Below are 25,608 nucleotides of genomic sequence, written 5' to 3' on the forward strand. Positions count from 1 at the left end.
CATATAAAGACTCATAAAACATCAAGTTTATGTGGCTGTAACGCCATGACCCGGTTCCTAGCAGCATAGAATACTGCAGGTAATCTGAAGAGACATTCCATTTTCACTAATTAAATGTAAATGAGTGTTAATATGCTCGTGATTCTCTTTAAAAAAGACATATAAAAAAAAAACATACACGGCCCTGCAGTGCTCCTGTCAGACACTCGGCGGCGCCGCTTCCCACCGTCTGGCTGCCGCCCTCTGCAGTCTGTGCAGCAGCAGCAGCAGTAATGATGACCTGACTGTAATGATATAGGCTACTACATAATGAGCAGCTGTAACTGCAGCTCAGGAATAGGCATGATTTCCAATTTCCGACAGACTAAAGATAGACGAGGGCTAAATTATACCAAAAAGCATGGGGTTGCCATTAGCGTAGGCTACAGCAGACCCTTTAAAATACTTCAGCTTTTCCCCAGAGTGAACACATCCACTGTTATACACATCAAACTTTCAAACCTGGCTCCTCACTGCCAGCAAGTCTGTGTGTTTTGAAGGAGCCTGATGCTGTGATTTATTTGATTATTTCAAGATATTGCATGGTTGATGTCACTGTTGATGACTTTTCTACATATACTATACAGTATGTGTGTGTGTGTGTATATATATATATATATATATATATGTGACTTGTATACATCTGTGGTTTCTTGGTGACCCTGTGCTATTGCTTGTATCATATTTTTTTATACTAATCACCAGTGATGGAAAGTACAATTTAGGGGTAATTATAAAATACTTCATGTGAGTATTTCCAGTTCATAGGGATATAAATTTCACTTTTACTCCATTACTTTTATCTGATACCATTCATATTGTATGTTAAGGCGTCGTCAATGAGCAACATTAACTGTAGTAAAAACCTGAATTTTAACACTGATGCATCAACGCTCCAGCGTCATTTTACTGTTGTAGCTGCAAAAATGGAGCTGATTGCTTTATATACAGTCGGATACATGGTCAGGATTTGATTATAGGGATAAGAGAAAAAAAAGTTTTTCACAGAATAATATCAAATCTTTCATTATTTAAAAATACATTTTTATGTTTCATTCGTTTGGGTCACTGTGACAAAAGCCTGTGAGAAGTTTAGAGGAGAAACGTCCTCGATAGACATCTGAACTGCAACCCAGAGACACCAATCTTTATTTAACGAGTCTCCTGTGAACATAACAATGTGCATTTACTCAAATACTGCTCTTATGAGTCACTCCACGTCATACTTGTTCTCCAATCTTGTTTTTAAGAGTCACAATAGCTAGTCACATTCACAGGAATGTAAAGACAGGAAAGAAAGGGTTTAAAAAGACTCAATGAATATTTATAACATTTTAATAGAACATAGTTTTTTTTAAAACAGTAAAATTGTACCCACACATCAACCCATCAGTGATAACCTCATCATATAAGAGAGTTAACAGTCACAGGTCACACATATTTATATATATATAATATATAAAAATCAAAATCTTAATACACCCTTCACCACTGCAGAGAGGAGCACATGTAGGTGCAGCAAAAATGGGAAATACTCAAGTAGAGTATGCATTAGAATTGAATAAATGTATCGAGTGACTCACAACAAACAACAAGTTACAGAACATCGACCGATGGAATTATATCAAAGTTTCTAAATTAAAAGTGCTCGTCGTGTAAAATGGCACTGAGTAAATGCTTTAAATACTGTTAAGATGGAGTCATATTTAACAACCTAGTATTATTGCAATGAGCCATTCAAAGTCTTCATCTGAAAACTATAACTAAAGCATAACGTAGTACAGAGATAGCAAAAACATAGCACTGGACCACTTACTGTAAAACTGCTGATTTAGTTGCATTTCATTGTTCCAGGACTTTTACATTAAAGAAGTCTTGAAATGACGTTTTTGTACCAATAATGGAGGAGATATTCAGAACCATTGCTTCACATATTGCCTGATATTACACCCAAGAAAGAGTAGAAATACTCAGTTACAAGCAAACGTCACTGAGAGGGTTGTGACCATTGTATATTATTTAATATAAATATGGAATGACATCTTGGTACACTGGGATAATGTTGGATAATGTTTGTATTGGTTTTTAAACACTTTATTTTGGGCTGGGCAGCCCATGTCCTAGTGGGAAGGGAACTTGGCTTGATTTGAACCAGCAAACTAGTGTTGCTGGTTCAAATCTCAACTGGTACCTGTGAGCAAGGTATACCCATTCCCCATTCCTTCCCATTTACTGGATTAAATGGACAGGGAGCCACATCCAAGTCCCAAGTCCTAAATTTCATCAGGAAAGGCATCCGGCATAAAAAACCTCTGCCAAATACAAAAATACGGCTCATCCGCTGTGGCGACCAATAGAGAGGAAGAAGCCAAAAGAAAATCAAACAACACTTATTTTTTCTTGGCTACAACCAAGAATGGGGAAAAAAAATGCTGCCACAGTTAGGTCAAAGTGTTACTTGTTTCCTCCAGATTATCACCTGAGCTTTAGGATGATACAGTAATACCATGTTATTTACAAAGCAACGTCCAGGGCATAGCTTGGTAATGAGATTTACTATCAGTGTCATATCATATGAAAATGTCTGTGAGTCTAAATTGATCATTACTATATAATACAGTTGTGTTGCCAAGTTTATGCTTTATGTGATTACTGTAGAAATAAGGTCGTATTACCATAATAATAATGACGTAAAGAATGACCAAATAACAACTAAAATGACAAGTGACATGTTATATTTTTGTAGCACTCAGAAAACTTCAAAAATAACGCACATAAATATGAATACTTGTAGTCCATGATATTAGACTGTATACAGGCTAACCTTCCCTTCTCTTTGGGGGGGTTCTGAAAGGACTGAAGAAGTTGCAGTGTTACTTCAGGGCAGCACTCAAGATAGACATGCGCACAGCTGATGAGGGAGAGAGAGATAGAGAGAGAGAGAGAGAGACATCTGCACTGACGTCAACTCCACTCCCCCCCACAAAGCTGCCAATTTGAAGCTGTCCGAGACTGGGACATACCCGGTCTTTCTGCAATGTAGTGAGGAGCAGCAGCAGCAGCAGCAGCAGCAGCTCCAGGCCAATTTCAGCTGGTGTTTGCATGCACTTTCCTCTCAGGCGGTTTGTGAGGTGGCAGAACAACCCCCTCTGCAACCTCAACCAACTTTTTCTTTCCTTTGCCAACCTGAGCCACAGCCACAGCCACCACCACCACCAGCAGCAGCAGCAGCAGCAGCAGCACATCTGCCACCACCAACCAACAAGAGCAACACCAAGTCTAGATTATAAAGAAGACTGATAGGTTGGAAATAGACCTTGGAAGAAATCCAACTCTCTGAAAGACTGGCTTCTCTTTTTTTTCCTTTCTTTTTCTTTCCTCCTTCTTGTGACAGTGTCTGGTTGGAGACAGAGCTGCTGCTGATCTGAAGGGGGGAGAGAAAGAGAATCCCTCTCGTGCAGTTTGTCAAAGAGGAGGATGGCACAGTCCAGGAGGAGATGAGGAGGAGAAGAAGGGGAGCTGAGGAGATCTGTGTGCCAAAACTTCACTGCCTTCCTTGCACAGTCGGAGCCGAGCTGACAACATGAAGAGGATGAGCATGGTAACATTATTACACACTTCTTTCCTTTTCTGTATCATATTTGTGTGAGCATTTAAATCCTCTCAGTGAAGCGCTCATTGTTTACAAAGCAGTTTAGAGCCGCTCGCGTTTCACCCACTTTTTTTGCGTACATGCACTGCGAATGGTTTAGTGTGGTGTTTTTGGTGTTTTTTTACTTTTACGCACAGCAATTTTGCCGCGCGCTGCACGTCCGCGATGCTCAGTTTACCAACAGAAAAATCAACTCACTGACACTGGCGACTCACGCTGTGTTGCAGACGTTTCTTGGTGGTTTGTGTTTGACGCACCGTTGCAATGAACCCGTGCCAGATACCAGCTGCTGTCTGGGTCACAGTGGCCAAGTAGGTAGCGCTGTCTGTCTGTCTGCTTGTGTGTGTGTGTGTGTGAGAGAGTCTGGAGCTCAGGACACAGGACTCACAGCTACTGTCATCTGGTGTTTCCACCAGACATCATCATCATCATCATCATCCCTGACGTTTGTTTATACTGGTCCACTTTTTTTTTCTTCTTTTGCGCACGCTGCCGTGAAGTGAGTGAGTAAGATCAACAACAACCTGTGCTTCTTCAAACACGTCGACTGCCTCAGATTTATGCTTTTCTTGCAGTGCGCTTGTCATACGTTTCACTTGCTCTGCCGTAGCCTCACACTATTGGTCATTAAACTGTCATCTGCGCTAGATCAGTGTGTAATTAATGAGGATGTGGCACAATAATCTCTCCATGTTCCTGGAAGCAATAAGTAACATATTGGAGTTAAGAGTTATGTTGTGACTGAAAGATAATGAAATCAAACACTGCTTTTCCCCCTCTGATGAACCAAATTGTCCTACAAAATGATTATTATTATTATTCTTTTTTTAACTAAATTTCAGCTTTTCCACCTGCCATCTTAATGTTCTTCATTGATTGCATGATACTTCTTGTTGGAATAATTACACGTTATTTTCCAGTGTTGATAAAAGAAACACAATTCTTACATGACATTTCCAGAATGTGTGGTGTGAGTTTCATGATTTCGTGGCATTTCTTTGGTTAAGTGAGAAAACGAGTGGCGCATGCCATCCAACACCGAAAGACAATGCTTTGAGTTTCTTTAAGGAGGAAAGTGATCACGATCATTATGCAACAGTTGCCAGTTCATTTTCTATTGGTTGACACGTCAATCAATTAAGTAAGTAAGTGAGTGGTTGTTTTCAGTTTCCCAACAGACAACAGTCTGAGTAAGTGATTCCAGGAGATAGAAGGTCATTTAACATGCAATTGATTTTCCCCACAGGAATGCAGATGGATTGGTCAAGACAAGTTCCCGATATAGAGCTTCCTGTTTGGAGTTACACCTGAGAATGACTGTGTCTGATGGATTACGGTGTTTTCTAGGAGCTGCTGACATGAACTCAGAGGCCAGTGAGATGTGGAAGTGCTCGCCTTCAGGAGAAATCTGAGAAACCCCCCCCCCCCAGATGAGCCTTGGAGCTTAACAAGAACATTCAAGTGAAGGAGACAAACTATGGACTTGTTATGGTGTGGCATTGGGCCGACCGCATGCTTTTAACCTGTTCGTAGCACCCTCTGCCCCCACCCCATGTCACATCTTTCCCTGAATTATGGAAATTTTGTGGAAGACGCTGACTTGGACTCTGAGTCTGGTGGTGATGGCTGCCTCCGAATTTCAAAGCGTCAACAGACTTTCGCACAATTCTCAAGGTATGCATGGATGCATGGGGAAAATTATTGAAACAGTGTCTGTGAAGTTTTGTCAAGTCATCCAGGTCTTCAAGAATGTAGATGTAAGCAACCGGACCTGCTTGAGTTTCAAGTTCCTCATATCCAAGAGGCTTAGATAAGCGGTGAAACATCTACGACATAAATCAAGCATGTCCAGTTGCCTATATCAACAATTCTGAAGAGTGTAACAGTATGCTGCTCATGGTCACAACATCTCTTTCTTCATTCTTTCTCCTCTCTTTCACCTATAAAAGAGGAGTTCCTGTCCTACCTGCAGCACTACCAGCTGACTGTCCCAGAGCGGGTAGATGAGAACGGAGAGTTCCTGAGCAACACTGTGAAGCATCACCGGCCAGGCCGACGGAGACGGGGGGTGGTGGACCCCATCTTGGGACCAGTGCCCTCGTTAGACCCACCAGAGTCCAGACTCTTCTACAGACTGTCCGCCTACGGAAAGCACTTTCATTTAAACCTGACACTCAACCCCCACCTGGTGTCGAAACACTTTACAGTGGAGTACTGGGGCAAAGAGGGGCCCGAGTGGCGTCATAACACAGTAGATAACTGTCACTATGTTGGATTCTTGTGGAATCAGCACAGCACGACCAGAGTGGCACTAAGCAACTGCAGGGGCCTGGTGAGTAGTGCACTGCTGTGTTTTTAAGTTATTATTATTAGAAATGATCTGCTTATACTCTCCGACAGCCCTTTGTAACACGAAGAGTTGCCTCAGACAAACCCCTGCTAATAATAATGTCAGAATATAAAGCTACCGCTGCTCTCATGTCAGCCAGTCTCTCAGACACTGTGCCAAAGGATTAGACCAATTGTAGTTTGCTTAACATGATTTTGGCCTCTCTCCACTTAGCAGGTTAAGTCTGCAGGCGGTTTGGAGCGAGATGATGCTCACGTGGAGAGATCATATTATCCGAATGATCCTTTTTCTTTTCAGTTTGTGCGTCAAATATTACACCTCAACCACACTTTTCAAAAGCCTTGGCGGTTCAGATCACATTTCTTCAGCTGATCCTTTTTGTGATCTGTGAAATAATGTGTCTAAATCACATATATAACCCCATTATGAAGAGCACCACTAACAAGGCGTCTAATTATACTGTCTAAGCTTTTAGTCCTTGGGATTTTGTCCAGAGATTGTGTGAATGTCCAGCTTGTATTTTGCTAATCAGTGGATTGGAAGACATTTTCATAGCTGTTATTCCTCCTTATTTCAGAATAACTAAAGAAGGAAAAAAAGTGCCCCCGCTTCTTATTGGCAAATGTAATCATGTGGAGAAAACATGTTGCCAAATGTGTTGGCAAGACCTACATCGAGTATCATAAATTGAATTAGCCCTTTTTTGTATGAGCACCAAAAATGGACAAAAATGTGTCTACTACTTTAGAGTAATCAGCAATCGGCACAGTTTGAGATCTTGACATCACACACTTTTAAAACCCAAATATGTTTCTTGTTTGTTTGGGTGATCGCAGGTTAATTGCTGAATTTTTTTTATCGTCAAATCATTGTTTTATATGAACTTATTTAAAGTTCTCCTCTTTATTAGTATAAGAGGAAAGAGAACAATCTTCTAATGCAGGTTCTTAAATCTGGCGGCACTCGATAAGTGTTTTTACTTAACTGAAACAAATGTATATGGGTTTCTTTAAATGTCCAGTGTTTAAAATTAATCCCATCTAATGCTGAGACTGCAGACGAAATGTCACACACTGGACCTTTGTAAATAAAAATCTAGGGATGTTCCGATCCAACTTTTTCACTTACAATACAATACTGATATTGCAGCCTTAAGTATTGGCCGATACCGATCCGATATCAGCACAAATCATACATACTTTAATTACTTATTTTATAGTGTGGAATGTTAGAATAGGCTTGATCAAGTTATATTACTTAATCAGAGAACAACAGTCAGTAACAGTAGGTCTGAGAAAAACTGACCCATTTATTATTAACCAATGGGTTACATACATTTTAACCTTCAACAAGAATATTTGATTTTTGCCATGTTAATTTCATACTGTCTATGGTTAATTTCATCAGGAGAAAAGTACCAAGTCCAAATGGGGGTGTTTTCAGAGCACCCGTGTTTCACAAGTAACAGCGTGTCTTCAGAGAACACCCCCCTTGTTTTCACTATTTTGGATTAGACCAACCCACACAGGGTGAGTGACTCGTCGCGCAGGTGCATTTAGCTTCGTGTGTGGACCTTCAGGACACATTTAAAACGCAGAAAGCTCTTGGCATGACTGATTTTTGGGGTATAATTAACAAACGGAGGCTGTTGAAAGTCGACAGGTGGCGCTGGTTTATGAAATAATGTTGTTTTAGCAGCTCGCCTCAGGACGAGCTAGCATGGCGCTAACGGTTAGCTCGCGCTCGCTGTGCGGCTTCGTAGCTCACACACGCTGTTGTTGTGATCGTGTGGGCTCGACACGCATCCAACACGCAGAGCGTGTCGATAAGAATCCTGTACTCACACCTCCCATGTCTAAGCACAGCAACAACTATATACCAGAAAGGCTGCTGTTATTTGTTTGTGTGGAATAATATGCTAATAATACCCCAATAAAACCCTGTTTAACAAGAGGCTGCCAAAAATAATAAGAAATCAAAAACACGTAAGTTGTTTTTTTCCAGAGTTAACTCTTATATTTTCATTTTCAAATAAATATTTTTCTATCTATATATTGAATGTATTCGGTGTTACTGGTCGCTTGTGTCTGTAACCTGTTTCTTTCTCTGCTTTTCTCTCCCTGCCTCCCAACAAGCATGGTGTCATTACAACAGAGGAAGAACAGTATTTAATAGAGCCATTAAAGAACATATCCTCCACCACCTCCAATGAATGGAACCTGGAAGAAGCACAGCAACATGTTATTTATAAAATGTCTGCCATTCCCTCACCGCAAGAGCATAGCCAGGAGTTCAGCTGTGGCATTTCAGGTTGGTGAACCTCCATCTGGGTTGGACTCTGTGTGGGTGGAACTGACGTAAAGGAATAACTATACATAGCAGGTTAAAGGAAGTGCTGGTTTGGTTCTAGGCCCAAGTTCTGGTAGACAAGACCGGGCCTCTTGTGTGCTATAGTTGCTCCTGGCCTGGACACCTTTCAACCTGTAAGAGAAAGTCTCCCTCCAGCTTTCATAAAAAGCCCTTCACCGCATAAAGTGTGCTTGGCTCTGACTTTTATTGAAGCACAAATCCTATTTATAGAACCAACAATTATGCTCCGATTTTTAAACAAAAGGCAATCACTGCCCCTGAAATACTTTTGAGATATGACAAATTGAGAAAAAGAACCAGGTGGATATTTAGGTATTTGGGCCAAGGCCTTATAAGAAACAGCAAAGGCTGTCATCGCCAGGAAGCTAGCATGCCCTGACATGTACCAACTTATAGCTTTTTCCCAGAGCATCTGGGTCATAAAGCAAAGGCTTTAGCCGCAAGGTTCCAAGGGGCAGATTCCCCTATGTGCATCGACTACACACAGACCAGTCTATACTGACACAAGATGATGCGTCTTGATGTTGCTTGCTGATTGTTATTTTATAATTCACACCCTTGTCTCCCTGTCTTTCACAGACCTCAGTAAAAGCGACGCACCTTGCCAGATTAACACGCCCTCTCCTGCCCACTCGTCCCCTGTTCCTCACAAAGAAAGTGAACAGCTGAACAGCACCCACAGACAGAAGCGCTCTGTCAGCACCGAACGCTTCGTAGAGACGCTCGTGGTCGCTGATAAAATGATGGTTGGTTACCATGGGCGCAAAGACATTGAGCACTACATCCTGTCTGTGATGAATATTGTAAGTTTGATCCTACTTTTTGGTCTTGTTATTTTCTACCAAACAGTAGTCCTGTCCCCCCCCCCCCACAATTTAAAGCTGCAGTGCGTAACCTTGACTGATTTATGTTGTTGTTTGGTGTTCATGAACAGAAATGATGTCACATTATTTGTATGCTTCATCTGAAACGGCTCTCTCAAGCAAAACTATCAGACCTGACTGAGGGCTAGCACCGTTGCCTTGCAGCAAAAAGACCCAGGTTCACGACCCTGTCTAAACGAGGGTCCTTGGAGTTTGCATGTTCTCATCACGTGTGTGGGGGTCTTCTCTGGGTTCTTCAAAAACATGCAGAGTTTAATTGGACACACTAAAGCCATGGTTCCCATTCCGGGGTCCAAGCCCCCCCCTCACGGGTCCGCCAGAGATTGCATCTCTGTTCTAAATTGTGAGGTTATTAAAATTATTTGTGCAGATTAAATTTAAATAAATTCCAATTAAAACCCATTTATCGGCCCACCTTTATTACCAACACCTCTGTGACCTCTGATCTTCTGTGACCGTTACTGCATAAGCAATTCTCATCCGGTTTGTAAAAGTACCAAAAGACTCAGTGGACCCATAAAGAAAACAAGGCAATATCTCAAAAAGTTACCTAAGGTTTAGATTTAAAGAAGGCACAGGACAATTTTTATCCATATCCACTGTGAGAATAGGAACAAAAACCTACAGCTGCTGTTTATGTTTGCTGATAAATGTTTGCGATTATTTTTCACTTTTGTGAATGCATGGACATGGGTTTGGGCTGGGGGGCCTGGTTTGTCTTGGACACAAACAAGGGGGCTTCAAGGAAAACATATATGGAACCACTGTCCTAAATAGGTGTGAGAGTGAGTGGTTGTTTGTCTCTGTATGTTGGCCTCTAATGGACTTGGCGATCTGTCCAGGGTTTACCCCGCCTTTTGCCCTATGTCAGCTGGGATTGGCTCCAGCTGCCCTGCGACCCTCATGTGGACGATAAAGCCTTAGAAAATGAATAGATGACTGTTTTTTTTTTTTTGACCATTTCAATTTGAATCTGAGTTTGTATGTGTGTGGCTGCATAATACATGTATTTAGCATTAATTGTCTTTAAGTATCTTGTTTACTGACCGATGTAATGTCATGTTCAGTTAAGAGCCAGCAAATATTTGGCATTTTTACTTTTTAAAAAAAAAGATTATTCAACAGTGAAACTCTCATTGATTCATTTTCTGTCTGTAAAATAAATGACTGACTCTTCATTGCAGCTGTGGAAATGTGTTAAAAGATGGCTACTGACAGTTCTGAGTGGAAGATGATGTGTTATGTGGATATTGTGACATATATGACACACAATTTGTCTGACTTTGTGTCTTTTCTTCTTTTCTGGAGGTCAGGTTGCCAAACTTTACCGTGATGCCAGTCTAGGAAATGTTGTGAACATTATTGTGACCCGGCTGATTGTTCTAACCGAAGATCAGGTAAGAAATTAATAAAAAATAGAGATACAGAACTAACTTTAAGCTGTCTGTGAAGTATAACCGAAGATATTACTATGGGCATCCTTTCCTATAGTCACCGGGTTTATAAGTGATGTGCCTGGCGTGACTGAGCTGCAGTATTTTATGTGATTACCACAGCTGAACGGGAGAGAGAAGAGAGAACGTTCACCATATGGTCACATAACATAAGGGTTGTGTTCAGGCATCTTCCCTCAGGGAGCCTTGACTGGGGGCTTTTACATGTGTACATATGTGTGATGGGAGAAACAGTGTCTTCCGAGCATCTGTTTTTTTTCTATAGGGATCATAGAGGATCTTAATGCGGCATCAAGTCCCAGAAAAATTGTCTTCATGTTCAAGTGGAGCCGCACTTTGATCCAAAAGGAAGTATTAGGCTGTCAGTCCTGGTTTTGGAGGAACTCAATTACAGATACAGTTGCAGCCAAATGGGCTGTTTAAGCTCTGTTGTAATTTATCAGTGGTCAAGCAGAGTTCAGCGCCGCATCGTATTCAGCTGCGGGGGTGTATTGGTGTACTATAACAGAACCTGCTGTACTACAGCCTATTTCACACTTGAATCAGCAGGTGAACCTGAGATTTTTGAACCAGAATGAAAGGTGATTAACACCATTTCCATGCCAGTGGTTGTTCTGAACTGTGGTGTGACACAGTAGATGATCTGGCATATTTGAGATTTTTCTGTCGGCTGAGCTTCCTGATGCAACCCTCCCATTTATTCGGGTGAGGGGTCAATTAACAATGAGCAATGGGGATTGGGTATCTCGCTCAGGGTTTGTACGGCAACCCTCCAGCCTCAAACCCAGTTCCCTTCTGCTTGGCCATAAAGTTAAATTAAATAAGAGGAAATAGAAATATTGAGCACTGTCCCAAACTGTGAAAAGTAACATAGCTAATGGCTTTGCTAATGGCCAGACGATGAATGTACATCTTAGTACATCGATGTGGAACTGACGCTGCCAAAAATGACGTGCATGAGCAAGACATTAACACTTGTGTTCCCACTAATTCAGATTGCAGATGAAAACCAATAAAATCTGCATGCATTGCAAAGTCATTTGACTGGAGTGATTAAACACATTCCCACTGGTCAAAAACCAGTTTAAACCTGCAAATTAAATTGGTTTTTTGACCAGTGGAAATGGGTTATAACAGAAGGAGATGTATTTTGCAGACTCCTCTACAAAATTGCCCAACCGTCTTTATTTGGCTGCATCTTTTTCATCCCCTTCTGCTCTATTTAATCAAATGTGTGCTTTACTTTACAATTCAGTATCTCCTTCTCCTGCTATAAATTGTTCTTACCTTTACAAGAACTGTATCTTTGCATAAATCAAATACAAAAATGCATCCACTCCAAAAAACTTGTTCCCCAACCTCCCACTGATCCCAGTTCAGTCCTCCTCCAAATAATTCACCCAGACAATTGCGCTACTCTGGCTGCTGGAGTGGTTCATTGGTTGTCAGCGTTGTCAACACATGACAGTGTTGTTTATTCTCTCGGCTGTTGCTTTTACTGGACAGCAGACAGTTGGGACAGACAGAAAACGAGGAGAGCGAGGGATATGAGGGATATGAAAAAAGTTCGCTGACTGGAATTGAAAGTGGAATTGGGGATATTGTGGGAACATAATGATACTGTATGTGTATATATACCACACAGCTACGTGACACCGTCATGACATATACTTGGATTTGAACTTTTGAAGTGTTGCCTGGAAATGTACTGCTTATACACTGTTACTGGTCTCAACCAGTCCACTGGTCCTTTTGATGACAACGATCCTTTGAAGTTGTTTAGTGTGGTGTACAGTATAGTACTACAGAGTATATAATGTGACGCAGTACATCAGACAATGACACAATGGGCTCTTTGTACAGCAGCCATTTTGACATGTTTTAGCAGGAAAAGCACAGGCGTTACCGATCACATTAACAATGGCTCTGTTTATGACTGAGCCAGCACGTATGCACCCGATATATACCGGCTGATACTGGTTGAGGTCTATCGCAGTACCAACATACAGGGACAAACAACCATTGACAGGTGAGGTCAAATTAGAGCCCTCAATCAACATCACCCTAATTTGCATATTTTTGGGATTGTGGGAGGTAGCTGGAGGGCACGGAGAAAAAACCTGTAAACTCCATTCCACACTGTAGTCGGCACATCAGAAGTGGAGTAGTCTTTTGGCTGCAAAACAAACTTCCCTTGTGTAGCCTTGACATTTGTGATTTGACCAACGCCGTGACAGACGTGACCTGCATCCGGGCACCTACTGGACAGCACCAGCTGTCAATCACATGGTGTCCACTCACATGTGTCGTACTTTATTGTCTATTGTCCTTGATAAGGGAACAAGAGCTGAAACTAGAGATTGAGACCATGATTTCTTCAGGAAAATGCTTACTGATGTTATAAATCAAGTGAGAATTTGAAGCTCATTTTCCCAGCCCATTGCCGTGAAGCAACTTGTGTCTCTTGCGAGACCTTGTGATTCTGAGGACTCCCCCTAGTGGCAACACCCCCCAATCCGCCCACAACAAGACATTTAACGATCACAATGACTCTGAAGCTGTTAAATTAAATCCTGCATAGTTTATACCTGCCTAAATAGGCTTCACTTACCAAACTGGAAGGCTATGTCCATTTCTTATATACAGTCTATGATCTATACAGAAACCAAACCAGGATTAACAGGCAGCAGTGCCAACTACTGCACCAACATATCAAAAACTAAGTCATGTGTCATGATGCAATACAAATGAATATGGCACGACGTGGATGTGTTTGGACACGATTCAACCTCACAATAACTATACAAAATAGGATATGATGCAACACAATTGACTGCATCCTGTCACATGACGTACGATAATATGACACAGAGACATGGAACAAAAGAGAATGAGATTATCTACTGTAAAAAACACAGTTAAAGTTAAATATAATAGAATGTAACACAACAAGACATTATCTGAGTTAATACACTACTATAACTCACTGGAAAAGACCATATGATGTAGTGTAATGTGTTTTGATATTATTGTATTATTGTGTTTTGCAGCCTAACCTGGAGATCAACCACCACGCTGACAAGTCTCTGGACAGTTTCTGTAAGTGGCAGAAGTCCATCTTGTCTCATCACAGTGATGGCAACAGTATTCCTGAAAATGGGATGGCTCATCACGACAACGCCGTCCTAATCACCCGGTAAGTGCAAGCTCATGTCTACTAGACTATGGAAATGGAACTGTTTCCTCAGATGTTGGTATAATGATGCCACATTTGAGTTGCTCTTTCATAGGAAGTAGCGCTAATTTTCTCATTTTCGGCAAATGGGTTGCAGGTTATTTTCTGTGCTTTTGGCTCATAAAGACTCACGGTTCAGCTTTAGAGACTGTGTGTGTGTGTGCTGGCAGGGGTGGCCTGCAGGTACAGCACTCAAACCTCCAAATGTCCACTTCTTGTGCACACACTCCAACTATAAGCGTTACAGCTGATGTGAATAAACACCTCAGTTCTGTAAATAAAATGTGCAGTTTCAGACTTGCTGTACCTGTCATGCTGCAAGTTGCGTTAAGGGTGTTACCACGAAACAGCAAAAGTCTGTCATTACCTGGAATAGGCTTCATTGTTGCCAGAACTGTTTGGCCACATAACCTAGCAACTGAAGAGCACATTCCCCCCACTGGTTTTGTTTAGTGAGAGGATGGCGCTGTGTGATTGACATAGGCTAAAGCCAAGATTTTTGACTCTAGGCTTAGCACAAAACAGCCTTTCTATCATTAAGGTGCTCATTCTTGTTGTCTGTCAGTTGATGTTCTCCAGCTGCTGTGGCTCAGGTTTTATTATTGGTTTTAGCATCACCAGCCTCAAAGAGTGCTTAGTGGCGTCTACATGCGACTAGTCATGGGATTTATCTCAAATTGTTTATTTTTCCTCTGTAGGACGTTATAGATTAAAAGCTCTTGGAAGTGTAACTCTCATGCTTAGTCACTAGCCAGTCATATTTCAGTCATAGTCCACAAAAACGGTAATTTGGGAATTGTCAGACCAGGTCCACACATGCCAACCTGCACCACCCACCAGGAGAGGAAACTCACAGTAGCTGCAGTTTAGCACTGCTACTGCTACAGTAGCTATCTTGGAAATGTGTTATGATGCGCTTGCAAAAATGGCCATTTCTACATCCCATAGCAATAGAGCAACAATGACAATATATCTGCTTTAGTGAACCAATCGCAGCTGGATAGCGCTACATACGACTGTTCACACCTGACAGTGTCTCCTGTGACCTCATGACATCGGATATGGTTCCCCACTCCTTTTTATTCAAATACACACTGATGTCATGTCTATCTGCGACAGACTTGTCTGTTGTTAGTTTGTTTATGGGTGTGTCAGCAAGAGAGAGATGAATGTAGCTGAGTGAAACAGAGAATTGTGTGATGATCAGTGTTATGATTGTGGAGGTCGCTGGGTGTCAGCCGGGGAGTCAGGCTCTAATCCTTCCTGAGGAAAAACTATGTGGCAACGTGCGTCCTCAAACCTTTTCTGAAATCGGTTTGTGATCAGATCTGAGTAAGCATTCAGAACAGATTTGAACCGTTCGGACCTGCACTAAGTGTGATCCGGATGGACTGAGTTGAGTGACTGATGCTAATACCCGCTCTGAATGGGATAAGAGCAGGATTCATTTGCTCTGCTTTTATTATTCATTAATGTTGTTGATCAGAGCGTGTTTGTCAAGTAGAGATGCACAGGCTGCAGTGACACCCCTGGATCTTATGGTTAGCCAGTGAATTATGTAGGCAGGTGAGATAATGCAAAATTGTTTGTAGATAATTAATATGTAGGTGATGTCAGAGCTGTTCTGTGCTTGATTCAGCAGTATAGATTATGTATGGATAGGTCATGGGTTGTCCATATGGAGCCAGTAGTGTAAGTAACCCGAGTGCAGACTGAAATATTGCCTCAGTCTGTGGATATATTAAATACTTTCACATTTGCACAGATATTTGAGGTCACTGAGTCCTAATAACAGTTTTAAACAGTTCTTTGTAACACACATGAGTTTCCCATTGAGGTTTTCACCTTAAATGGCTCATAACACTTAATTTTACATTTGCAGATGTCCTTATTATCTGCAGGTAGCGCAAGCTTTAAATCTTTAACAGCCCTACTCCCTGTAGGTGGCGCACACAAACACTGCTGTTGCTTTCTTTGCTGATTGGTAGCCAAACCCCCGGTTTTAGTACCGCAGCACTTTGGGTAAGTTCCATTCTGGTGGGACGTCTGTAACTTTAGAGTAAATGTGGCATTGGTGAATCGTTTAACTCTGGCAACGTGCAGAGAAAATTAGGTAATAGGCTGCTGGGAGGAGGCAGCAGCTGCGCTCAGAGATGCTAACATTGGAGATAGTATAAATAACCGATGGTAGACACCAGTAAACTCTTATTAGCTGCCATGTCTGGAGGAGCAGTTGATGGTGGAATGTGCTTAAAAAAGGTTTAGAATGACTCTATGATGGTGGCTGCAGGCAGAACTTAGCTCAGGGGGTTATTTCATTCATTTATGTAGCGTTTTATAATTAAAGTGGAGCCAAAACTGTCAATACACACAGATTACTCTCAATGAACATCATCAACCTTTTTTCCCTGTGTATATTTACCCCGCAAAATCATGATGTTTGCTTTGGTCAGATAGAGAAGATAAAACATTGGATGATGTCATGTTGGACACTAGAATTAGAATGAGTTATTTTTGCACACACACCAGTTAGTGATAGTGAATTTGACCTCTGCATTTAACCCATCCTTATTACACACCAGTCGTGAACACACACAAGCCGGGTGCAGGAGCAGTGGGGGATTGGGTACCTTGCTCAGGGGCACCCCGACCTTTGGCCTTTCCTGAGATTTGAACCACCCTCTGATTATGAGCCCAATCCCTTTCCTCTTGGCCATGGGCTGCTAATTAAAGCCTTGGATTCTTGGATTGTCTTGCTATTTGTCCATGTTTTTGAGAAAAATATTAAATAATATTTATTAATACATGAGTCAACAAATACATATGGAGGAAGCAGGTGCCAGTGTCATGCACAGTGTAAATGCAAGAATGAACTGAATAATTGTAAGTGTTTGTTTAGAATCATATACATCAGTCTCTCTTGAATATGAAGTATTTTTTACTGTGTTACTATATTTGGACAGTCAGCTATTTTTGTCTACTTTTAGTGTAATGTTTTCTAATTATGTGTCTCAGGTTCTCATTACATATTATTAAGTCAATCCTGACTTTGTAAAACATCCAAGTACTTCAATAAATGGAATTATTGTATGAGAAATATGATGATATTATGATAAGGAATAAAGCCATTCCCCTGTGGTTATTCTAAACTATTCTGCAGAGGCTCATTAGATCTTTTCACCTACATGACTCAGTTTCCCCAACCTGCTGCTTATCACCTTCACCATCGCTGTCGTCGTCACAGTGACCTCTGTGGCTCGGTTTGCTTTTTTCCATCAGTCTGTGTTAGAATTCTGCCACGTTTGGAACGCGGCCTGTCACTTTTGAAAAAAAAAAAGAAAAACAAAAAGACACAATTATGGAATCGCATAAAAAAACAGGCGTCCCCGAAAGAGGGCGAGGTTGTACCTCACTGGTTTGGAGCTGCTCCACTATAGGAAGAGGGAAGAGAAAGTAAGGTAAGGAAGGAAGGGAGGAAGGAAGGAAGGAAAATGAAATTAGATTAGCTTTGCCCTTGGTTTTAATAGATTAAAAGCTTTAGGAATGATTGGATCTTTCATTTGAAATATATGTAGTGCTCTTTAAATTACTATGGTTTAGTGGGTTCAGCAGCGGTAGCAGCAGCAGCAGCAGCAGCAGCAGCAGCAGCACCACCTCATTCCTCCCTCGCTCTATTGGATTACCTGTGTGCAGGTCACGGGAGTTAACAGTCGGGACACGGTGGCGTGACCGCAGCCTTTCACTTTACTCTTTGACATTTGAGCACTGTGTGTGTGTGTGTGTGTGTGTTACCCCTGTGACATTTGTGCTAAAGGCTCATGCTGTGGATGAGTGGAGCGCACCAGGTGCTTTCATAGCTTCGTTATATTGCTATTGTTATGCTCAAGATTAAGATTATATATTGCCAGACTTTCTGATTAAACACGGAAAGAATGTGGCAAAAGAGTCAGTGGAGGAAAATACAGCACATGTTTAAAAAGTAAATAAAAAGTGGAGTTAATGAAAGTGTTTTTGTTCTGTCTCTTCTCTTGCCTGTGCGTAGGTATGACATCTGCACCTACAAGAACAAACCCTGTGGTACCTTAGGTGAGTCTCCAGTTTATAAACACTGCTTTAACATGTGCATTCCTGCCAAATAAGTAACATTAGCTGATGTTGACTATATGTCAGGGGTGTCTTTTCACTCTTTTTCACTCTCTGGAGAGGGTTTTCATTTTCACCTTCAGTGTGTCCTCAGACAAACCGTGTTTAGCAACCTTCTCATTCTCCCTCAGAGGAACACCAGACGGCTCCTGAGAGACATAATGAGAAGGATGTTTTCACTTGCGTTATTATAGCTCCTCAGTGGCTCTCTCTCTCTTGAGGCCCTGGAGTCCTGATCCTGGACAGCCGTGGTCACCTCCTCACACGGTGTCCAAATTATAAAACCCTTTCTCCTTGTCTCCCTCTCTCTCTCTCTCTCTCTCCTCCTCAGTTTGTCTAAAGGTGTTTATGCTTCTACTGGGGCTGTGTAAGAGAAAGAGAAAGGAAACGGTATGTGTTGGACAGACGAGGAGGGAGACTTGGGAAAGGTGGGTGGGGGGGGGGGGGGGGGGTAAAATGGAGAGTAGTGACAGAGGGAGGAGATGAAAAAGAATGAGAGGAGGAGTTGAAAGGAAAATGTAAGGGGAAAAGGACAATTATAGGGAGTGTTAGAGTATGCAGGAGGGAGATGGAGTGGGTGATATGCTGGTTGAGAAGGTAATGGGGGTGGAAAAAGGACAGCATGCAGTGGCAGAACCCATTCTCCCCTGTCCCCACCCTCCGCCACCCCTTCCCTCCCTTCTCCTCTCTCCTTCTCTCTCTCTCTCTCTCTCTCTCTCTCTCACTGTTCTTCAACCACCGCCGTGTCCCAAACCCCCCTCCCCACCCACTCCACTCAGGCCGTCTTCCCTCCTCATCTTATCTCTGCAAAGGCCCTGCAGGCACCACAGTATATCTTGGAGGTAATATTGTGACTTCAGGGGTGGTTTGACAGATTGACCGCATTCGTCACATTCCCTCGGTCGCTTTAATTGCCCTGGCATCTGCTTGGCTTCCTCGTTGTCTCGGCTCTCACCACCACCACCACCACCACCACCAGACCTACCTCGACCCCCTTCTTCCTCCAACCCCCCCTCCTTCTCCCCTCTCTGGGATCATGCTCCCGGGGTCAGATCGCTGGCCTCCAGGGTCGCCCAGTAATCACGGGGCTGAAGATAATACACAGTCCACCACCGTGGTAAGAAAAACACTCGCTATGCGATTTGTGTGTCTGCGCTCGCTCACCCGCGTGCACACACACACACGCACATTTTTACTGTCTTAGTGAGGACACATAGACATAATGTATTCCCTAATCCTAACCCTAAAACCAGGTCATATCCCTGAAAAGCCATTTCATCCTACAGCATTGTGCCATAAAACCTAATTAACTACATTCAAATCTCAGCCCTAAACTTAACCAGTTCCTCAGAAATTAGGTTTCGCCTCATTAGGACCAGGTTTGGTCTCCATGAGGACTACTGGTCCTGACAAGGTCATTGTTTATGCCAGAAAAGCTCCTAAGGAGGCAACAAATACAAGTACACACACACTCACTTCACTCTGTCCAACACACACATACACATTCTTAAGCTAATCGCAGAGTAGCCACCCTCCCGCTCCTCCACCCTCCCTCTCTTCACCTTCAGGCTCCCTCTCTACCCCGCAGTAATGGTTTCAGTGGCCTCCTGATTTGCGAGTCTATTCTTGTTTAGCCTCTTAGTGAAGAGGATACAAAAGCCTTGCCACTTTTAACAGGGAGGCAGAGTTCACGCGAAGCGCTGCACAGGGAAGTCTGAGGCAGCGCTGACCAGCAAAGAGTGATTTATGTAGCCGCTCCCTCGTGCAAATGCAGGTGTGTCGAGGTTGTCGATATCTCTCTCTCTCTCAGGGCACGTTTGGACGATGTGAGTGCAGTTTTTAGGACTGTATCCATGCACGCCAATGTAAGAGTGAATTTATAGGTCATTTTTAAAAGGTCTGACACTGTCACTGAACGGTTTGTGATTCAACTCACTTTTCAGTATAGGCTCAGCTCAGTTGGAACCTCGGCAGAGCGCCATGAAAATGTTGTTTTCTTTGTCGCTTTGAAAAAGTTTTCCGTAAACACGACATCATTTCATGAGTTGACTCCAAACCTCCCAAACCTTTACTCACTGTAGTACATATGCCAGTCCTGTGTGTGGTGCTGTAGCGCTGCTACGGAAATACAACCAAAGCCAGAGAAGAAGATGTTGAGCACGAGCAAACGACAACATACTATTTCAAATAAAGCTTCCTTCAAACAAGTATAGATCACAAAATGTATACAATCACAGAAGCAGAGACAGAATGAAGAAAGTTGGAGCGGGAAATAAAACAATATGCAAACACAAGAAGAGGAAGAAGATGATGAAGATAAGTGACAAGAGGGAGGTGGGATTATGACACGGTTGTTTTTCTAAAGAAGTGAATTGGTTGTCTACATGAAAAAACAAGGGTGGCGTTTGGAGATTTTCCCAATCTGGCACTTAAGGCTGAGACCGGACATTTAAAATACTGAATTTTAACTTAATTTCTCTTAAAGTTGGACTAACACACCCAGACCATGCAGTTTGTGCTTGAATTACGACTGCATTTACACATGCAACTGGACTCAGAGCCAGTTTTTGGGGCATTTTAAAGAGTTCGATATTTTGAAGTTAATGGACGGTAGAAAGACACAGAATGGAGCTGGACATGGCACAAAAAGTCATTGTGGTCTTTGACCTGATAGGTCAACTGCAAAAAATACTAAATCCCACAAGTTGAGAGGGGGGCATATCGCCACCGAGTGTAGAAAAGTGTGACACACTACATTTAAAAAAAAAAAAACAACAACAATTTCCTGCCAGGACCTTGCAACTGTATCTCAACTTGCATGGAAGCCCTGCAGAACAGTGTAAGCTGTCAGAATAAAGAGCTATTTAACACACTTGAACTGAGAGATTTCACTGACAGCAGCTTTAAAGCTGCTTTTCTGACAATGAGAGAAATAACACTACACCAAATACACAGTCATTACTGAATTAACATCCACAAAGCCTCCTTCAAACATTTAACAGATATTAGCCTGTCCAAGAGCCATGAATTGTTCTATGTGTCTGCCCTCAGTCTATTTCTGTCCCTCTGTGTTGACTGCTTTCTTTCTTAGACCGTAATCTCTTCTCTGAATGTGAAATTACATTTTATCTGGAGGAATCAGGACCTTTTCTTGAACACCTTCCATGTCTCTGTCTCCTCCGTAACTCCCCAGTTGTTGTAGTCACACTCTGTCTCTGTTGCCATGGTTGAGCTCTGGTAAACCAATCATCGCTGGATGATGTAAAACACAAATCGCCAGCGGTGTGCCAGTGCGGGAATGTGGACACGGACGCCAGGTTTAAAAACTCCGGTACATTCCAGAGTACAGAGAGATTTACCTGGCATTGATCAGGCTTACTCAGCAATGTTTGAACTTTTTATTGTTTGAGTTTCTTTTTTCTTTTTTTGTGCCTTCCAGCTCTCCAGTAAGGCACAATATTTTGCATTTTCTCTTGCTGGTTTTCTGGAAAATTGGTCACAATACATGCTAAATATGGATGTGAATGTGAAGGTCTGGGTTCTATCCAAAGTATTAGGGTTACTGTTGAATGTTTTACTGATGTAAACACCCCAAATGTCCCAGTGTTAGGAAGGAGAAAGCTTTCCACTTAAATCGGATTGTGTTCAGTTGCAGGCTGCCATTAGTAAGACTTTTTTTTTAATACATTCAGGTCTTTTACTGCAACAAACAACATAATTAAAATGTTCTTTCCCAGTGCACAGTTCTACACATCCTCTAACACACACACACACACACACCAACAGACGCACACACACCTGCTTTGCACTGTCATATGATCCACTCTGCAGTCACCTGTAGATGTAATCTGTGAAGAATTGCCTCCTGTCTCCCTATCTGACCTGTCAAGCTTTAGAGAAAAAGGACTTGTGACACCTGGATAATGGAGAGGTTTTAACTTTACACACCCTCCCCCCCCCTCTCTCTCTCTTTCTTTCTTTTTCTTCTCTCTCTCCCCTCTCCCCTTCGTTCTCTGACTCTGGTTTGGGAAATGAGTAAACCATCTATATTTTCTGACAGGTTTCTGCAGGGGCACAGAGTTGGCGAGGGGGGGGTTCTTATATTCCCCTCTCCTTGGCTCGCATTTTGGTGACCCCCCGTTACTGTGAATTGAAATGTATAAATCTTGCCCTTGTCTAGACGTTTTCCACCGGTCTCTGTAGTTTGCAAGAAGTAATGAAAAAAAAGAAAAAAGAAAAGCTGTCTAGCCAGTGATGCTTAACTCAACACCCCAGCTTCCCCAAAGTGAATCTATTAGCAGCAGATTGTCTTTCAGCGCTGCTGGAAGCGGGCCGATCATATGTGTGGAATCCTGATTTTTATGACTAGCCCTCCTAAGAATGTGTGTTTGTATGTTTGTCTGGCATGTGTGTGCGTCTTTGTGTCCAGGCTTGGCCTCGGTGGCTGGAATGTGTGAGCCGGAGAGGAGCTGCAGCATCAATGAAGACATCGGCCTCAGCTCTGCTTTCACCATCGCGCACGAGATTGGCCACAAGTGAGTTTTTAAAAAGATGTTTTAAGGTTCAACAATTATGTATATATATATATATATATATATATATATATATATATATATATGATATGATGATGATTTGTAGGCAACTTATGAATCTCTGTGTAAATATGCTTTGTAGGCAACTTATGAATCTCCGTGTGTAAGAGATGCAAGATTTTGTCTCGTTCACTCATTTTTTTGTATTCAAAATGTTCCCTGGAAATTTATGACCCGTTATGTGAGTCATGTAAATATAATCTGCTTTTCTCCAAATGGGGAAAGCTGTCATTTGATTATTATACTGCCTGAATCAGTGGAAGTGGAATTCAAGTCGTTCTGATCAAGTCGTTTAGTACCAGAAACTTCATTGGATTTTTTTTGATAATCAACTAATTAAGGCCATCGAGTCCATTGCAATTAGTTCCAGCTACTGAAATATGACGTCCTCAGGGGCAATGACTCAAACGCATTGCTAGGGAAGCCATAATTTGTCTGGCTTACGCCAAAGAGGGTGTAGACACCTCCCACTTTCAAGAGGCGTGATCAACGGACGTAGCTCAAAATACCAACGGTCCGGATGATGTATACAGAGTGACGGAAATGTTGTAATGCACGCTGCTTTAAAACTAAAGAAACTGTTGTCATTGCGTTAAACTCCCGTGATTCTGAAGTTGTTCAAGAGTACAGGATTCCCGCAGGTCGTTTTTGAATAACGCCCTAAATAGACATCAAGGTCATTGAAAGTGCTCAAAGTCAATATTTAGGTAAATGTCTTCCTTGTTTGTTACGACCGTTTCATGCCCCGCATTGCTTGATGGACGTCGATCTACGCAGGACCAATGTCGAGTCATAAGTTCTGTGGATTGGTTGTGGACACTGTCTGCCGTTGATGTGAGATTCCATGCAGAACAATGAGCCAGTAACGTTAAGCAAGAGAGAGCAAATGACGTGACGCCTGGGAAATGCAAATTCCAAGAAAATTACAGAGACTGACAATCACTTGTCCAGATGCAGAGCGTCCTGCAAATCAATAAAAGTAGACGCCCTAAGTTGCCCTCCAATCTTAAGCTATGTCAGCACATTTGGTGCTTGAAATTCAGGGAATGGGTCCTGGAAATTCAATGTCAACCAAGGTGTGGAAACCCTGAGAGTGAAATCAAATCACTAGCAGACTTGGATGGGTTCACCCAAGTTAATATTAAAGGTGACATTTCAACTTTTGCAGTGCAAGGTGTGGAATGGCGCTGCTCGTCAGTGTCACATGTGACCCGGGCAGCCAGTGGTGTCATGCAATAGGTAGACTTCACATCACAAATCCTCCACAATTCATCACAGATGTCTGCTTAATGTCTAATGCCTGCTCTAAAATCAAAATGTTCCTGTTTACATTTGAAGACTCTTGCCTTGTCAAGACATTTATGATGTAGCTCTTCCTTGTGTGATGTGTCTCTGTGTTTCCAGAATAGTAAACAGAATGAATGTAGGCTTTGGCCTGTTGGTCAGACAAAACAAGACTCAGAATAACATCTGAAAATGTCTCATTGGGGGATTTTACCATTTGTTGACACTATTGACTCAATAATTAATGAAGTAACAGATGAATCAGTAATGAAAAGAAACATCACAGTCAAAATAAACACCAATAATGGCTCATAATAAACCGTTAAAACAAAACAAAATGACATTATTGTACAGGTTTTCATCATAGTGGCTTCCAAATTTTACCGAGAGAGTTTAATGTTTTGTCTTTCTTTCTCCCCAGATTGTCACTGTTTTTATTGGCGTGGTCATGTTTAGGAACATACAGTTCAGCAACAGCTTTAGGGAACATCTTCTGTCCACAGTGTAACTCACCCACTGCTTAATATCCACTGGTCACACTGAGTACAACATTATTTCCTAATACAACTGCATGACTATATACCGTATATGACATGGTCAGTTTCTGACAGCAGGACATTAAGCTCTCTCTGTGTGTGAAACTCCTCTTTTTACACGTGGGACATTGGTTATTAAGGGAAACCAGATGACAAAAAATGTCAAAAATGAGTAAGATTGTGGGCACAAGTCCTGAAGAGAACAACTGTGGAAGGGATTAATGCGACCTACATGTACAAATAAATTGACTTGACTTACCTGGTGGTTAATTAAAGGAGCAGCAGACAGTTTTTGTGTCTCTAATGGTCTTTTTGCATTGGATTTAGTGTTTTGGATACTTTTTGTCATAAATGAAGACCTCAGTTTTTCATAACTCAAGCCAAAAAAACCCAAAACTGATTGTGTTGTTTTTAAGTCACAATCTTCAACTTGCGATAAATCCTGGTGCAATATATTTGGCCTTTTAAGCTTCTTCATTAGGTGTCATCAGTTCATTAACTTCAACATTTTTGTTCAAGACCAAAATTCATATAACCTGGAATTCTTAACTTTGTCAACATTTTCCTTTTTTTTTCCTCATTGAACCTCATGGGGTCAAGTCATTCCAAGTCGAGAGGCTTAAAGTCCAACTGAGGTCACACATCATCTGGCATTAAAGCCAAAGTCAAACTGTGTCTGTTTTTGATTTTGACAAGTGGCGTCCAAAGTCATCATATTCATGACTCCCTATGACCGGAGTCCAACACATTTGACTTGTCCTTTTTAAAACCTTTTATCGCCTTCCACGACTGAGCGCTCTAATAATTGTTGTTAAACAAACATGACTGACTACACGGGCCCGCCAGACCTGCGTGTTGCCCTTCTCCCCACCCCCCCCCCCCCCCACACACACAGACGTCTTAAACTGTATCTCTCCACATTTCCTCATGTAAATGTCAATGTCCACATACCTCTGGCTCTTTCTTAGTGAATATAAAGCAAAATAATGATGATGTATTAGTCTACATATCCCCCTCGAGAGAGTTCAGCAAGATGGCGATTTCCTTTATTATGTCTCATGTCTGCTTC

At 42.0% G+C, this 25,608-nt stretch overlaps 1 protein-coding gene across 4 annotated transcripts in view; it reads left to right on the forward strand.

The window, feature by feature from the left end:
• The first annotated feature begins 3,077 nt into the window (after positions 1 to 3,077).
• Positions 3,078 to 25,608, forward strand: part of adamts6 (ADAM metallopeptidase with thrombospondin type 1 motif, 6) — a 75,335-nt gene continuing 52,804 nt past the window's right edge. For 2 of the 4 annotated variants that reach the window (XM_058617631.1, XM_058617633.1), the window contains exons 1-9: positions 3,078 to 3,640; positions 5,039 to 5,365; positions 5,641 to 6,023; positions 8,177 to 8,351; positions 8,991 to 9,214; positions 10,609 to 10,692; positions 13,800 to 13,945; positions 18,027 to 18,070; positions 22,557 to 22,662. In XM_058617631.1, coding sequence (XP_058473614.1) covers positions 5,266 to 5,365; positions 5,641 to 6,023; positions 8,177 to 8,351; positions 8,991 to 9,214; positions 10,609 to 10,692; positions 13,800 to 13,945; positions 18,027 to 18,070; positions 22,557 to 22,662 — 1,262 coding nt within the window. In that variant the 5' untranslated portion in view covers positions 3,078 to 3,640; positions 5,039 to 5,265. Of the gene's footprint in view, positions 3,641 to 4,937; positions 5,366 to 5,640; positions 6,024 to 7,570; positions 8,027 to 8,176; positions 8,352 to 8,990; positions 9,215 to 10,608; positions 10,693 to 13,799; positions 13,946 to 18,026; positions 18,071 to 22,556; positions 22,663 to 25,608 lie in introns of those variants that run through there. The other 2 variants (XM_058617632.1, XM_058617634.1) reach the window with 2 other exon arrangements.

The sequence above is a fragment of the Solea solea genome, chromosome 19 (assembly GCF_958295425.1).
Source record: "Solea solea chromosome 19, fSolSol10.1, whole genome shotgun sequence".
NCBI lineage: Eukaryota > Metazoa > Chordata > Actinopteri > Pleuronectiformes > Soleidae > Solea > Solea solea.